The 14,488-nt window shown below is 34.6% G+C and overlaps 1 protein-coding gene across 3 annotated transcripts in view; it reads right to left on the reverse strand.

Moving 5' to 3' along the window:
• Window positions 1-1,755: 1,755 nt before the first annotated feature.
• LOC138683425 (tyrosine-protein kinase Fer-like) overlaps window positions 1,756-14,488 on the reverse strand; it is a 219,998-nt gene continuing 207,265 nt past the window's right edge. For 2 of the 3 annotated variants that reach the window (XM_069775155.1, XM_069775156.1), the window contains 3 exons: window positions 10,805-10,959; window positions 7,170-7,292; window positions 1,756-6,232 (listed from right to left, as the gene is read on the reverse strand). In XM_069775155.1, coding sequence (XP_069631256.1) covers window positions 6,090-6,232; window positions 7,170-7,292; window positions 10,805-10,959 — 421 coding nt within the window. In that variant the 3' untranslated portion in view covers window positions 1,756-6,089. Of the gene's footprint in view, window positions 6,233-7,169; window positions 7,293-10,804; window positions 10,960-14,488 lie in introns of those variants that run through there. The other variant, XR_011322956.1, reaches the window with a different exon arrangement.

Below are 14,488 nucleotides of genomic sequence, written 5' to 3' on the forward strand. Positions count from 1 at the left end.
GGGGAAGACATGCCTGAGTGGTTAAATTGGACATCTCAAGAATATTGAAATGTTGGGGTTTGCCATTTAAAGCAAAACTTAGATGCCTAATGTGCTTTGGGATCTTCTGAGAAGTCTTATGAACTTTGTCTTTTGAACTGCAAGTCCTTTAAACCTACTTCTAAGCTGTAAAAAATTAGGACTGCACAAAGGCCCTGATCATTTGGAGGCTCCTCTGCTTTTTTTAGGCTCATTCTTAATTAACTACTGTGATGCTTCAAATCAGAAGATTTGATGACTCTGTGAGGCTCAGTGTTTGGCTGTAGCAGATTTTCAGGAATGTTTTTATAATTTGGACACCAGTCATCAATGAGCAGAACAGATTTAGTTGCAGGAATGTTTTCTAAAATTATCTTGCTAATAATGTAGTGTCTCAGCAGAACTCTACCAAAATCTATGTGCAACCCCATGCTGCATTGTCTTCTGTTTCAACACAGATCAGTAAATTTGGATTTACATCTCTCTCATTTGTGGTTCTTGGGAGACTGTGGGGAAAAGTACTTAAGTTTATAAGAGTGAGCAGCAGTATTTTTTTTTTTTTTTTTGGGGGGGGGAGGGATAATAGGCACCTTAGTCCAACTTACAAGTCAGTGCCAGAACTTAGCTTCTTTGCTAACCCTTTCTTCAGTCAGGCACTATATCTTGCAAATTCCAGTGTTGTGGAAGCACACAGTGCTTACCTAATGCCATGTAATGGCAAAAGTACACAAAACCCTGTTTTTCGACCTGTTGTTATGTGTTTAAACAAGGTGCATTTGCAGAAAAAGTTCTTTCAATAGGGTATCCATACCTTATATTAACCATGAGATCTTGGAAGATTTCATTAAAACATTTTTAAAGCACAATAGTTTGGATTTTTTTTCTACCTGAGTCATAATTTTGGTATATCAATCTTTATATTAACACTAAGAAGGGATTATGGAAATCAAAGAACTTGCATCAAAGCATGGTGAAAATGGCAGTAATTATGGAGCTTGGTTTTGTTCTAAGTAAAGCATAAAGTGGCTTTAAAGAAACTGGTTTAAAACCAAACTAGCATTTAAAATATAAGTAATATGAATAAGATATTTTTTTTTAAATATAAAGTAAACAGAGCACTAGGTCATGGGTAAAAGAAACATTATAAAGCTTGTATATATCTTCAGATTACTGCATTCCTCTTACCTGGAAATGCTTGTAGAAATGGGGAGATTAGCTTCCTAACACAATTCTGGATTGAGGAAAAAACATACATGGTCTCACACCCTCAAAGCTGCAAGGTTCTAGCCCCAAAGTTCTGAACCTGTTTTGACATGTCCTTTCCCTCGTACCCATTGAGTTACTCTTTCTTTCAGTCCCTTATGAATTACAAAAGGTAGCCACAAGTGATAGCCAAACTGTGAGCAGGGATCACAGAGGTGTTAATTCCAGAAATTGCCAACAGAATTCACATAATTATTTTTTTCTTTGTGAAATACAAAATGTTTTGGATACAAAAAGCATATCCAAGAGCAGTGTTACTAAAGTTGATCTTCCACTTGACTACAGAAGCAAGTAAATAAATATATCTTGTAAATATCAAATTAAATTTGAGACAGCTTGATGCAAATATTTTACATTTATTGGAAGGGCGCAGTAAAAAGGGGACTGCAGAAAAGACAAAGGACTATTAAAAATGGTCTGCAGTTTACAAGAATATTGAAATTCTGTTTTGTAACAGCCTACAAAAAAAAAAAGCTAGCTTAAGTTCAAAAGTGTAACTTTAAAGTATATAAAAATTGGCAAATAAATAAAGTTTAAATGCATATCTATTTAAAATTATAAAGGACAGACCACTAACTTTTATTACATAGTTATAATTTTTGGACTTGTTTAAAAGCCAGATGAATTCACAAATATTTTGGTATTTTACATGTGTACTTTTGGGAAGAAGCACCCATTTCCAGTGTTATGCATTATTGATCTGTCTCACAAATATATTATTTTTTAAACCACAAAGAGTATAAAAGGTTCTTTACCTGATATTAAACTTGATGATGCATACTTTGGCACAAACTTGAAAAAAATTTAAACATGTTTCAAAACTGTATCTGTACCCCACTCAAGGTTACAAGTGTCAAAACTCTCGTGTGCGTGCTAGTGGGTCAGTGAATCAACCTTCCCACCTTCCTCAACATCCCTCCTCCTTCTCCAGATGCCTAAAACTATATGAAGGAAAATTAACAGTTGAAAAAAACAGCAGTCCTAAAATTAGTTTAAATTTTTATACCTGGAAGGCTTTTGAATATGCATATAACTACACAATTCTTTAATAGAAGGGATGGATAGGTGCTTGGTTTTGGCTTTCAGGCCTCAAGATGTCTTTGTCTGCCTGTCTTTTGTGTCCCATGTGATGAGCCTAAATTCTGAGTTTTTCCTATTACATGTTTTTAGCATTTTAGTTAAAATTAGGTGGGAAGCTCAGTGGAAAAAAATAAGTTGTCAGTTACAGGTAATGATACAATTAACAGTGGAAACAGTTATTTTTCTTCTAGTTGGTAGGTCTATTGAAGAGTCTGAATCTGTGGCATGACCAAGCAGAAAGTGGAGGGAAGGAAAATAATATTGTCATTATCTCTCCTTAAGCACTACAACTTCAGGTGTTGTAAGGAATTGGCTACATTCAGAGATACAAGAAACTTCTGGTCTCCAGGGGATTTATTAGTGCTTTGTAGCAAGCATAAGCATGCTATAAAAAGTTGCCATATAGAGTGCAAGACCTTCTCTATGAAATCCTGGCTGCATCTATGCTACATATCAGAATGGCTGAAAGCACCTGAATTGGTTACTTTAATTCAGCAGTCCCTTTCACTGAAAAACTGGAGAGGAACAAAGGTACAGGTTTACCTTTGTGTAGAATTCAAGTGAAATGTAAATGCTTCTATTGAAGAGATATTTTGTGGAAGCAATACTGCTGTTCAAAATATCAGTAAAGTAATTGTTTCAATTTAAAATTTTATATATTTTAAATGCATTAAGCCATATCAACTTAGTCACCTAATGAAAAATTAGGATCCCTGTAGACTTTTATTGACTTAGCAATGCTTGTTGTTTGAAGTTGCAAGTCTCAGAATTTGGGAGGGATGTATAATTACCTGCATAATTAAACATTATATGATGTAAAGAGGTCATATTTCTAAAAGCAAAATGGATGACAATAATGAAAATTAATACTATTTGGAAAGTTCTGATAAGTAGAAGGTATGTTTAAAGTGAAGTTCAAATGGAATTGAGGAACTGGTATTAATTTTAAAGATAGTGTTTTGGATCTGGTCTGACAGCAAGATCATTCCTTTGGAAAGGGGCATAACTGGCTTAATATTGTTCCATAAGATAGGAAAAGGATGTTCTGTATTGTAAACTAGGCAGTGGGGAATGTTATTGTTCTGATGTCTTTTATGATGTGGACAATTCATTATGTATTTAGGGTTTGTAACTTGATTAAACCATGATTTGAACTATGTGTTTCACCTTTGATTCACGTTAAATTTTCATACAAACACAATGCCACAGGTATAAAGATATAACATCACTATGAAACTTTTGAGTCAAACAAAACCAGGGATATATCAGAACTTTTGTCTCACAAGAGTAACTTTATTGAAATAAGTGAAAGGGGAGTATCTGTGGTAGATAGAGCTGTCAGAGTTAAGAAATGATTGGGAGGTGCAAAGGGCCAGATTCTTCTGGTTTAGCAGTACAGTGCAGCTAGAGCTGTTAGCCTACTGCAGCCCTGTTTAAAGAGCAGAAAGATTCTTTAATAATTGCAGCACAAGTTCAGAGACAACTAGTTTACATATTAGTAATCCAAGGATTTTGTGTTGCTATTGCATTTAATATTTGTGGAATTTTTTATATGTTGAGAAAGACTGAAATGACTGAGCTGACTGTACAAAGACAGTACTGTGAATCTTTTAATTTTTTTTTAGTGGTGTAAATGTTTTGCTCAATAGCCTCAACATGTGCAATCTAGAAGCAACCTCTATCAATCTGATTTTTCTTTATAAAGCATAATTGACTTAAACTGAATTAAATTAAATGCAGAAGCATGTACTGTCTCTCTTAACCCATTCACAAAATTTCAGCTATATGTAGCTGATCTATAAACCTTTGTAGTTCTAAAACTGGATGAGAGTTCCAAATAGTGGCAATTTAGGAATTATTTTTTTTTCTCCAAGCCTTCTTTGCTAGTAGGAGCATGCATCCTATGTTGTCCTATTGGATAACAGTTCATATTTACCTATAAAACACCAAGCCAGTTATTGCAAGTTTTACTTACAAAGCATTCAATTCTGGGAAGGCAGGGGAAGACAGTATCAAGTTCACCTATTCTAAGTTTTTACTCTGTGACCTCAGTCAACTGCATTTGAGAATTTTATTAATTTTTTTTTTTTTTAAGTACAGCTAACAGTTTTTGTTTTAGAGAAGGCCTTTATAAAGATGATGAGACCTATAAATGAGCTACTCTCTTATAGCTATAATCTGAGAGCTGCAAAATAATAATGCAACTAGCTAGCCATCTAATTAGTCCTTCACCTCCAAAAAAACCCCCCAACACTCTGAAAATTCTAATTTAAGGCCTACCTAAATGATGTCTAAAAACATGGTGTTCTAAAATGGCTAGTAATATACAACTTCCTGAAAATGAAAGAACTCAGAATTAACACATAAATTCTACACCTGGACATATATTCCAGTTAGAATTTTGTGTAGAAGAGACAAAGGGACATTATAGTCCAAGTTTCAAAGAAAACCAAGAGTCATAGTAACAAACTTTGTGCCTTTCCTCCTCTGACTGTTGAGTCTTTATTCTTTCTGGAGGAATGTTATTTTTTATATAAACTTTTTCATTCTTGGTGGCATTTACAGCTCCACTGTCCCCAGTCTTTTGAAATCTGATTGTAATGATTTTAAAAAGTTAAAAGGTTAATGTTTCTACTCTGCCTTGTTCAGCCTGCTAGAGGCTTAAAACATATTTCCTTATGGCATAGAGAAGCAGTGTTTTTATTTGGACACTATGCATGGAATGTACTTTTGTTTAGCTTTTGCAGGCTCCAGCTGCATACTGATAATTACTGCAAATTGAAGGAAAAAGTCAGGATCAAAAGCAAATCTAGTAATTCACATTCTTTTACTCCTCTAAAACCAGTCCTATTTGTTGCCTATAACATGTTGCTATCATTAGCAAATCTACTTCTTGTTGACCTTTTCTACACGTGTGCACCTACTGCTTTTACTTATTTTTTGTAAGGCAGATGATTTGCAGTATTTGTTAACAACATACATGTAGTCAAGACTTGCTATTGGTCTTTTTGTTTTTTTAATTAAAGTAGTTCATTGCAGAGGAGACATATTACTGAATTCTGATGGCTTCATAGGAAAAAAGCAGTAGCTTAAGTAAATCACATCCAAAGTCAGAAGTATTTATAATGTGGTAAGAAATGCACATGTAGTTCAATTTTCTAGAAATGAAAATTCTAGATTTCACCTTACATCCAGAATCTGACCTTCATCCTTAAACAAGATATCATTTAAAAATATCAGTTGCATAAAGAATTTAAAAAATATAAAAGTGTCTCATTCATATACTTATCAAAAACTGTCTTCACTTTTAAGGCCATCATGTGTGACACAGTCACCACATTACAATGCCATAGTGTTGATATCTAGGATGGGGATAGGAGAGCGAGAACACAGCATAATGTAGAAAACCTCTGAAAAATTTCACTAGCATTTACTTAATGTAAAATAGATAGAAGCCACAGTCACTTAAGTTCATAGTATGTGCTTTTCTATTTACGTGTATCCTAAATGACAATATTACTGTGACTGGATATATAGCATTTGGCAGAATATATCTTTAATGAAGGTGTAGACATGATTGGTAGACTTGGATATAAAAAAACCCAGTTAATTTTAAAGTAATTAGAAGAATATTGCAAATAATGTTGTATAAATGCAGTGTTTAAGGGGAAAATATTACTTCACTAGAAAATAAAGTCCTGCAGACTGAGTTTGGTGCTAGTCTATCACTATGTCACTTTCTTTTTGATTGAAGACAGCTCTTTCTGAATCTCACTGAATTTTGGCCGGTTTTCAGGTTTGTAGGCCCAGCACCTCTGCATTATTTTATATATTTCTTCTGGACATTTTTGTGGTGCTGACATTCGGTATCCTGGTACACAAAAAAGGGAGAAACATATAGCATTGAAAAATGATACATATTGACAAATTTAAAAAGAAATTAGTTAAGTTCAATATCATTGCATTAAAAAATATTGAGGGTAAATTTTATATGACTTGTGTTATCTTTCTCGGTGGGTTCATACAGAATTGCAGTACTTAGGTAGTAAGACTTGTTTTTATAAACAATCCTCTGCTCTGAAAAACATCAGATTTTTCTTTGGCTTTTTAAGGACAAACTTCTGTGGTCATCTACAGTGATTATAATTAACAAGCAAACTAGCTTTTTTATCATTTGGTAGTTTTACTAGCTAAGAACCTGTTTATGAATTACACAGTAGAATTATGTAGAGGAGAAAGAGTCCTGAAATGCCACTAAAGGTGATGAAATCAAAGACCTGAAACCTTGCTCACAGTTATTTGTTACTTTTAAATAAAAGTCTTTTGATTATTTTGTAAAAAAGAAAAAAAATGTGGCATTCACTGTTCAACTAGCTTGCCAATCTCCACCATAACTTAAAATTTTGTCTGAAATGCTTTAATAGAGAAGATAGAAAGATATAATTTTTTTTCTAGCAGCTTGGGATATTTCCACCTGCATTATCTTAACTAATTCTTTCTGGTCAAGCTTCTATTTGCACAGCAATCAATCCCTCCTCTCCATTTCACCTTTTAGTTCTGTAGCCACAAAAGCCAACATGCTATAACTCTGTCTTCCCCTAAGTCACTAGTCATGATCTTCCTTTTTGCAAGAAGCCTATAAATCACACTACTTCTCCCAGAAAGCTAAACAGCAATTAAATAATCTCATATTTATGCTAAAGTTGCTAGATAACCCATATGTTATTTCTTTGCTATTTTTCATACTGTATGTACCTACATCCCTATGGATCTACACAGCATCTCTTTTGTTCCCTACAATTAACTACCTTTCTCCACTTGTTCTCGTGCTTGTTGGTTCATCATTCCAGGGTACGGGCATACTCCTAAACTGAAGGTCTCCCACAAAAGGATTCCAAAGCTCCATACATCACTCTCAGATGTGTATCTCCCTAAGGAAAGGAAAGAAAACCAGTGGCTTAACTTACAGAATAATTCATGTTTTACATAATTGTGATATCATGTTCTCCTGTATTTCAAATTATAAACATAAATTATCTTAAAGTTAATACCTAGGAATAATATAAGCTAACCTAAAGTTCTGTAATTTGACAGAGACTTGTTACACAAAGCACATGGCTGAGAAGATCTTAGCATGTTGGTCATTTTCCATGTAAGTTAAGAATTTCTTTCCATTTACTGCCCCAAAATATTTTTTTTATTTTCTTTTAATATAAAAGGACAGAAAAATGTCAGGGTTTTTTTTTCCTTGTTTGTAATCACTTTCAACTCTGAAGATACTTTTAAAAAATTTACCTTTTCCAGTTCCCTAATATAGCATGGCAATGAGTCCTCCAAGAGGAGCTAAAATCAATATAGTTCTTAATTACAAAGAGGACCTGGGTTTCTTACTCTGAGAAACTACTCTCTGGAAATGAATCTACAGTTGCTTCAACTGTTATTTAATTTGGACTTTGAAGAACTGATGCACCCAATGAGGTTAAAAAAAGTAATCTGGCCTACTACTATTGTCAGCTATGCTTCAGACAGATTGCAAAATTAAGATAATTTAAATCCAAACCTCTTTGTGGAATAAAAGCTTTATATTATAGGAGAAGGACAGCTCTTGGGGGTGATATTTCTATTGTTCCTGATGGATTCACCTCAAGATGCATGCTATATCAGAAAGTGTAAGCTCCTAGCCCTTTGCAGCAGGCCCTATGAAAATGTTACCTTAAAAATCCATTTATCATATTTCTGTCATCATTTTTCATGACTTTATTTCTTTGTTACATTCTATGAGTGTCTTTATTCTTAAAAACATACACATGCTTGCAAATGTGTGTTTGCTCATCTCTGAGCATTAAACCAAACTAGCTCATTCGTCTTATTTCCCCTTCCTTCTGCTGCATTTCCAGAAAGGTCCTATAATCCCATTGCTTGTGTCAAATTTTCAGCTAAACATTTTAAATCTACTTACACTAGAAAAAAGGAAAATACATGTAAATTATAGTGACAGTTGGTGACATGAAAACTGTTCTGATGTCAGAAAGTTCAGTTTACTCTTAAACTAAATATCACTTCCAGCTAACAACTCTATCTACATTAGCTTGTGTGCTTATTAAACAGTAATTATGGACATTCACTTTGCTCTTTGTTGTAAGATTAGTTTTCTTGTCTATATCTCAACTCTCTTCAGAGTTTGGCATCCAGTAATTTAACACTTTTCATTAAAGTCCTTCGGTAGATACAAGTGATTATTTTTTTTAAAGAAGGTACAACTTCTAGACAGTTAATTATCTTTCCCACTATAATATTATCTGGGAAAAAAAAGGGCATGCTCTTTCATAAACAAATACAGTAATTTATTAACATTACAAAGAACTGGAAATGTTGTACTGGAAAAACATATGCATTAAAAGTGCATTTTAATTTTGAGAGAACTGTAAGCGAAAATACCCTACACCTTGGCCTAAATATGTAATTTATTAGGTGCATTTAAAGCAATTTTTCACTTGCTGGAAGTGATGGAAATCATATAGTCCCAAGTAAAAATAATGGTATGGAATGGCACTGAACAGTACCTACTGAACTAAAGGTTAAATCTTCCATATGCTCCAGTAGCATCAAGATTTCATTCATGACTTCATACACAACTCCCTAACAGTTCCATTTGCCTTAATCCAGTTTCTAGACTTCCCAACCTGAATTTTGACATTTAAAATCTTTTTGTGACTGCTATTAATGTCATATAAAGTGAATCCAGAAGTGTTTAAAAAAAGGCACTTTTATTTATTTTCTTAAGCACTGTATCATTCATGTAATGACCAAATGACCCTATTTCTCATTTTCCTCTAACCATTAAATTTTGACATTAAGAACTGACATGCTCAATGGTTGTCATATAGTTTTGAAATATTGCACATTTAGTTCTATTTCACTCTGGTATCCTTAACTACTTTCAGTGTTACCTACACAAATTAATACAATAATTATGACCATATTATTAGAATGGCAAAACACAAACCAATTATTTTACCTTGCACTTTTCAAGGACTCCCTTGAAAATGATCCATAAAAAAAAAAACAACACAGAAAGCTTCAACCATATTTTGAAAGCTGAATATTAGACTGCTGAATACTTTAACAAATGTTTGAAACAGGTTATTTTCCAAACACTGCAGAAAATCACTTAAAACTGGCAGGGTATTGATTCATTTTAGGAAACAGCAAATAAGTAAAGATGTTAATCAGCTATATGTTCTTCTCCTGTAAGGTGTGGAAAATAGCAAAGACTCAGAAGTACAAAATGAAGGTGTCCTAAAAGCCAGTTTTCTGCTTCATGTAGTAGACTGGACTGGTATGGCTGTGGAGAAGGGGTTTCCATTATATATCAAATAAATGACAAGTACTTTTGAAACAATGAAAATAAAAATTCAAAACACCTTTTATAGTGGAATAAACACCCAAAATAGAAATAGTATTCCACAGCAAACATTAGCAACACTAGCACCTCTTAGAAAAATAGATAATAGAGGGTCAGTCACTCTAACTACATTTATTATTAGCTTTCCAAGGGGAAGATTTGCATTATTGTGTTATGGCGTTAACTTCTGCAAAAGTGCTAATGAAAGGGATTCTTCTTCTAACAATCATAAGTTAGAAAATTATGATTTCCAATGCATGATTTTAAACAAAAGCTCTAAAAGGTGGGAGAAGTATTTAGAGATACTTAACAGGAAGATATAAAATGTTTAAATTTTTTTTCTAAGAACTCAAGTAAAGAATTGGTTGAGAGAAGTGCATTCAAAATATGACCTCATTCATTTAATATGCTGCTGCTTCTTCACAGCTCACTTAGAAGAATAAATTTTTCTAGTTTTACCTACAAGCTAAAAAGCTAAATCCAGCAGTTTCTATTTTTGTTTTGAAACTATTACCCACATAGTATGGACCACTTCACTCAATAAGAAATAATGGATTTTTTCCCCCCATAATAGCATAGCAATATATAAAAGTGCATATAAACAAAAGCTGCAGTTTAAAAAAATAAATAAAGCTTTTTTTTCTCCAATGCAATGATTTATCTAATCATTTATCTGATAGAGTGCTCTAGAATGTTAAAATCTTCTGCCTTCTTTTAAAAAATGCCATAAATATGCAGAAATTCCCACTCACTGGAACGAGTTAGCAACATAACCACAGCATTATTTTACTGTTGAATAAGTAGCAATTTTGATGTTGCTGCCTTGTTCTTTTTGAAGGGAAAATAGTATTTTTACATAACTTAAATGAGGCTGAAATATTATTTTTAAGATAACTAAAATACTTTAAACATCTGTTGATCTGAACTGGGAAAAGGAAAAATTATATATATATATGCTCAAATACTGTCCATGATGTAGTCCCCTTGCACCTTATACTGTATATTTTTTATACCAAGAAGATAAAGATATATCCTTACCATAGTTGAGAGCTTCTGGAGCAGTCCACTTGATAGGAATCTGCTTTAAGCCTGATGATGAATAAACTCCATCATCCTCTTGACGAGACATTCCAAAATCACTTATTTTCAAAATGTTGTTTTCATCTACCAAGCAGTTCCTTGCAGCCAGGTCTCTAAGAACAAGAAATAGCCCCCCCCCCCCCCATTTTTTTCACACATTTGAAACTACTAAAAGTCATTTAAAATGTGAAGAAAAATCTTTAGTGTATTGGGTCTGGCTGGGATGGAGTCAACTTTCTTCATAGCAGCCCATATGGTACTGTGTTTTGGATTTGCCCAAAACAATATTGATAACACACCAGTGTTTTAGCTATTGCTGAACAGTGCTTGCATAGTGTCAAGGCCTTCTCTTTTTCTCACTCTGCCTCTGTCAATGAGTAAGCTGGGGGTGGGCAAGAAGTTGGGAGGGGACATAGCTGGGACAGCTGACCTGAATTGACCAAAGAGATATTCCATGGCATATAATGTCATGCTCTGCAATAAAACTGGGGGGGGGGAATTTTTCCAAGGTAGCTGTTGCTCGGAGACTGGCTGGGCATTAGTCTATTTGTGGGAGGTGGTGACTGACTGCCTTTGTATCACTTCTTTTTCTTTTTTCTTTCACTTATTAAACTGTCTTTATCTCGACCCATGAGTTTTTCTCATTTTTGCTCTTTTGATTCTTTCCCCATCTCTTTGCGGGCGAAGTGAGAAAGTGTCTGGTGGGTGTTTAGCTGCTGGCTGGGGTCAACCCACCACAAGTAGGTTCCTTTATATTTTCTATCATAGCTGAATTTATCAGGAAGAGTGAGTATGTCACAATGTAGACTAGGTTCTAGAGACCAAATAGATACTCATTTCAATGATGAAATAAGCAGATGTAAGGCAAAGAGCTGCTGTTGCTATACTGCCCATTGAGGTCACAGAAATAAACCTGCAGATTAACAAATTTTACTTGATGCAAAATGAGACAGAACTCAAAGAAGCAGCCCGAAACATGTTCTCAAAATTGTGAAAGACACTGAGAAGCCAGAGAATTGGCTCTATCTTACCTCTATTATCATTACAGTTTCCATCAAAAATCAAAAGCTACTGAGCACTACAGGAAAAGGTATTTTGGTTCAGTGTTGGATGAGAAGCTCAGAAAAAACAACATCCTTCTTTTCCCTCCCTCCATGTCAAACATGCTTTTCAACAACAAGAAACTGTAAATATATAGGGCTTTGGATAGAAAACCACTGTGAAAAGTCAATATTACAGATAACTTTGCTGTTAAATATTTGTAGTAACTCATCACACTTCCTAAATGGTCTTTTAAAAAAACTCCACAAATATGTTCTGTTTGTTTTCTCTTCCTTCTTATCTTTCCCCAAAGCAAACATCCCAAATAAGTACAGACATAGTTGCATGGATTTAGGTGCCTCTCTCTCTCTGGGGAATTGTTTTTCTTTTCATACAGCATTACTACTTGCTGAAGTAATTCCATAAAATCAGTATTTAACTTAGAAAAGCAGCAAATATTCCTTATTTTCCATTGTGAAAGCTGTACAAATTGAGTACAAATTATACTGAGTTGCTACAGAACAAGTTAATTAGTAACAGAATAACCATGACTTTCACTTTATCATACCAAGATTATGGAAGTTCCTAGTGATTATTAAGAACAAAGGAAAAAGCCCCTTCCTCCAACTACCAAAGAGTAAAAATTAATATTTCATTTTCAAATTTCATTTTTAAACACTAATCTGAAGTTTCTATAAACACAAACAGCACAGTGACCACAAGTCACTAATACAAGTTGAATATGCTGAAACTACAGCAGATAGCTCCCAATGCTTTTGCTAAAAATCCAACAGCAAGTTAAAGAGGAAGTGGAGGCAATTTCTTCATGCCAAGAATTGTCTGTCAGTGAAGACTTAAACCTCATAAAGTTTTCTTTAAGAACAACCTGTCCTGGTTTCAGCTGGGACAGAGTTAATTTTCTTCCTAGTAGCTGGTACAGTGCTGTATTTTGGATTTAGTATGAGAATAATGTTGATAACACACTGATGTTTTAGTTGTTGCTAAGTATTGTTTATACCAAGTCAAGGATTTTTCAGTTTCTCATGCTCTGCCAGCAAGCAGGTATACAAGGAGCTGGGAGGGAGCATGGCCAACACAGCTCACCCGAACTAACCAAAGGGATATTCCATACCATAGGACATCATGCTCAGTATGTAATCTGGGGGGAGTTGGCCAGGAGGTGCCAATTGCTGCTCGGGGACTGACTGGGCATCGATCAGTGGGTGGTGAGCAATTGCATTGTGCATCACTTGTCTTTCTTGGGGTTTATTTCTCTCTCTTTTTATCTCCCTTTTCATTACTACTACTACTACTATTATTATTATAATTATTATAATATTTTATTTCAATTATTAAACTGTTGTTATCTTAACCCATGAGTTTTACTTTTTTTCTGCTTCTCCTCCCCATCCCACTGGGAGGGGGGAGGAGTGAGCAAGTGGCTGCGAGGTGCTTAGTTGCCAGCTGGGGTTAAACCACTACACACCCCTGGAAAGAACCACACAGCAGGTAATACCTAGTATTTCAACTGAATTCCATCAGTGAAAACCACAACCACAACCATGTTATTAAACCAGCAGGACAGACTGCCTCAGTGAAGCAATTAGCCATATTATACCTTCTCCCTGGGTCAGGTACTTAAAACACCCTCGGCTGATAAAAACAAACAATTAGTGAACAGAATCAGTATACCTCCACTGCACATTTAATTCAACCAAAATAGTCTATTATCTGATCAAAAAAGAAGGGGTGGCAGGTCTACAAGTGAAACTTGTTTTTTTGTGGACTACAGACACTTCCTCTCTTCCAGCCACTTCAGATAACTTCCAATGCTGGCTGGCTAACTAAATCAAAACATACCTGTTTCTGAAGTTTCTTGCTACTCATGTGCTGCTACTTTTGCTATATGTGGAGATCATATTAATAGTATGTGTCATATCACTTAGTCTGTGTCTAATAACAGATAGGAAAAATAAATATTAGAGGGTCAGAAGCAGATCCTTTCAAGTGCTCTGTGTTAGCCTTCTCCTTCATACTTTTTTATTTGTTTATTTTTTCATATTGTTGTAGTTATCACATAATGAATAATAATGGAAAATATTAACTATAATACTGATCAGTCCTCTCAGTTCCTAATGTCATCCTCATTATCACAGATGATTAGTGCTAGGAAACTAGAGAATATCCAACTCCTCTACTTGCTATCCATATTGTTCAGTTTTTCCCAACTATAAAATGAGTAGATTTCCCCACCTCAGAGCAGAACTGACATTCAATTATTCCCTGTAAAGCATTTTGAGATTTTTCAGACAAGGGATTTAAAGATTTTGCAAAAACAACTCAAAAGTATCACAGAATGGCTGAGGTTGGAAGGCACCTCTGGAGGTCATCTGGTCTAACCCCCCTGCTGGGAGACAGTGTCAAAGGCCTTACTCAAGTACAGGTAAACAATAGCCACTGCTCTGCCCTCTTCTACCAGGCCAGTCACTTCATCATGGAAGTTTATCAGATTGGTCAAGCATGACTTCCCCTTGGTGAAGCCATGCTGACTACTCTTGATGACTTCTAGTACTTCATGTGCCTGGAAATGGTTTCCAGGAT

The sequence above is a fragment of the Haliaeetus albicilla genome, chromosome W, assembly GCF_947461875.1.
Source record: "Haliaeetus albicilla chromosome W, bHalAlb1.1, whole genome shotgun sequence".
Taxonomy (NCBI): domain Eukaryota; kingdom Metazoa; phylum Chordata; class Aves; order Accipitriformes; family Accipitridae; genus Haliaeetus; species Haliaeetus albicilla.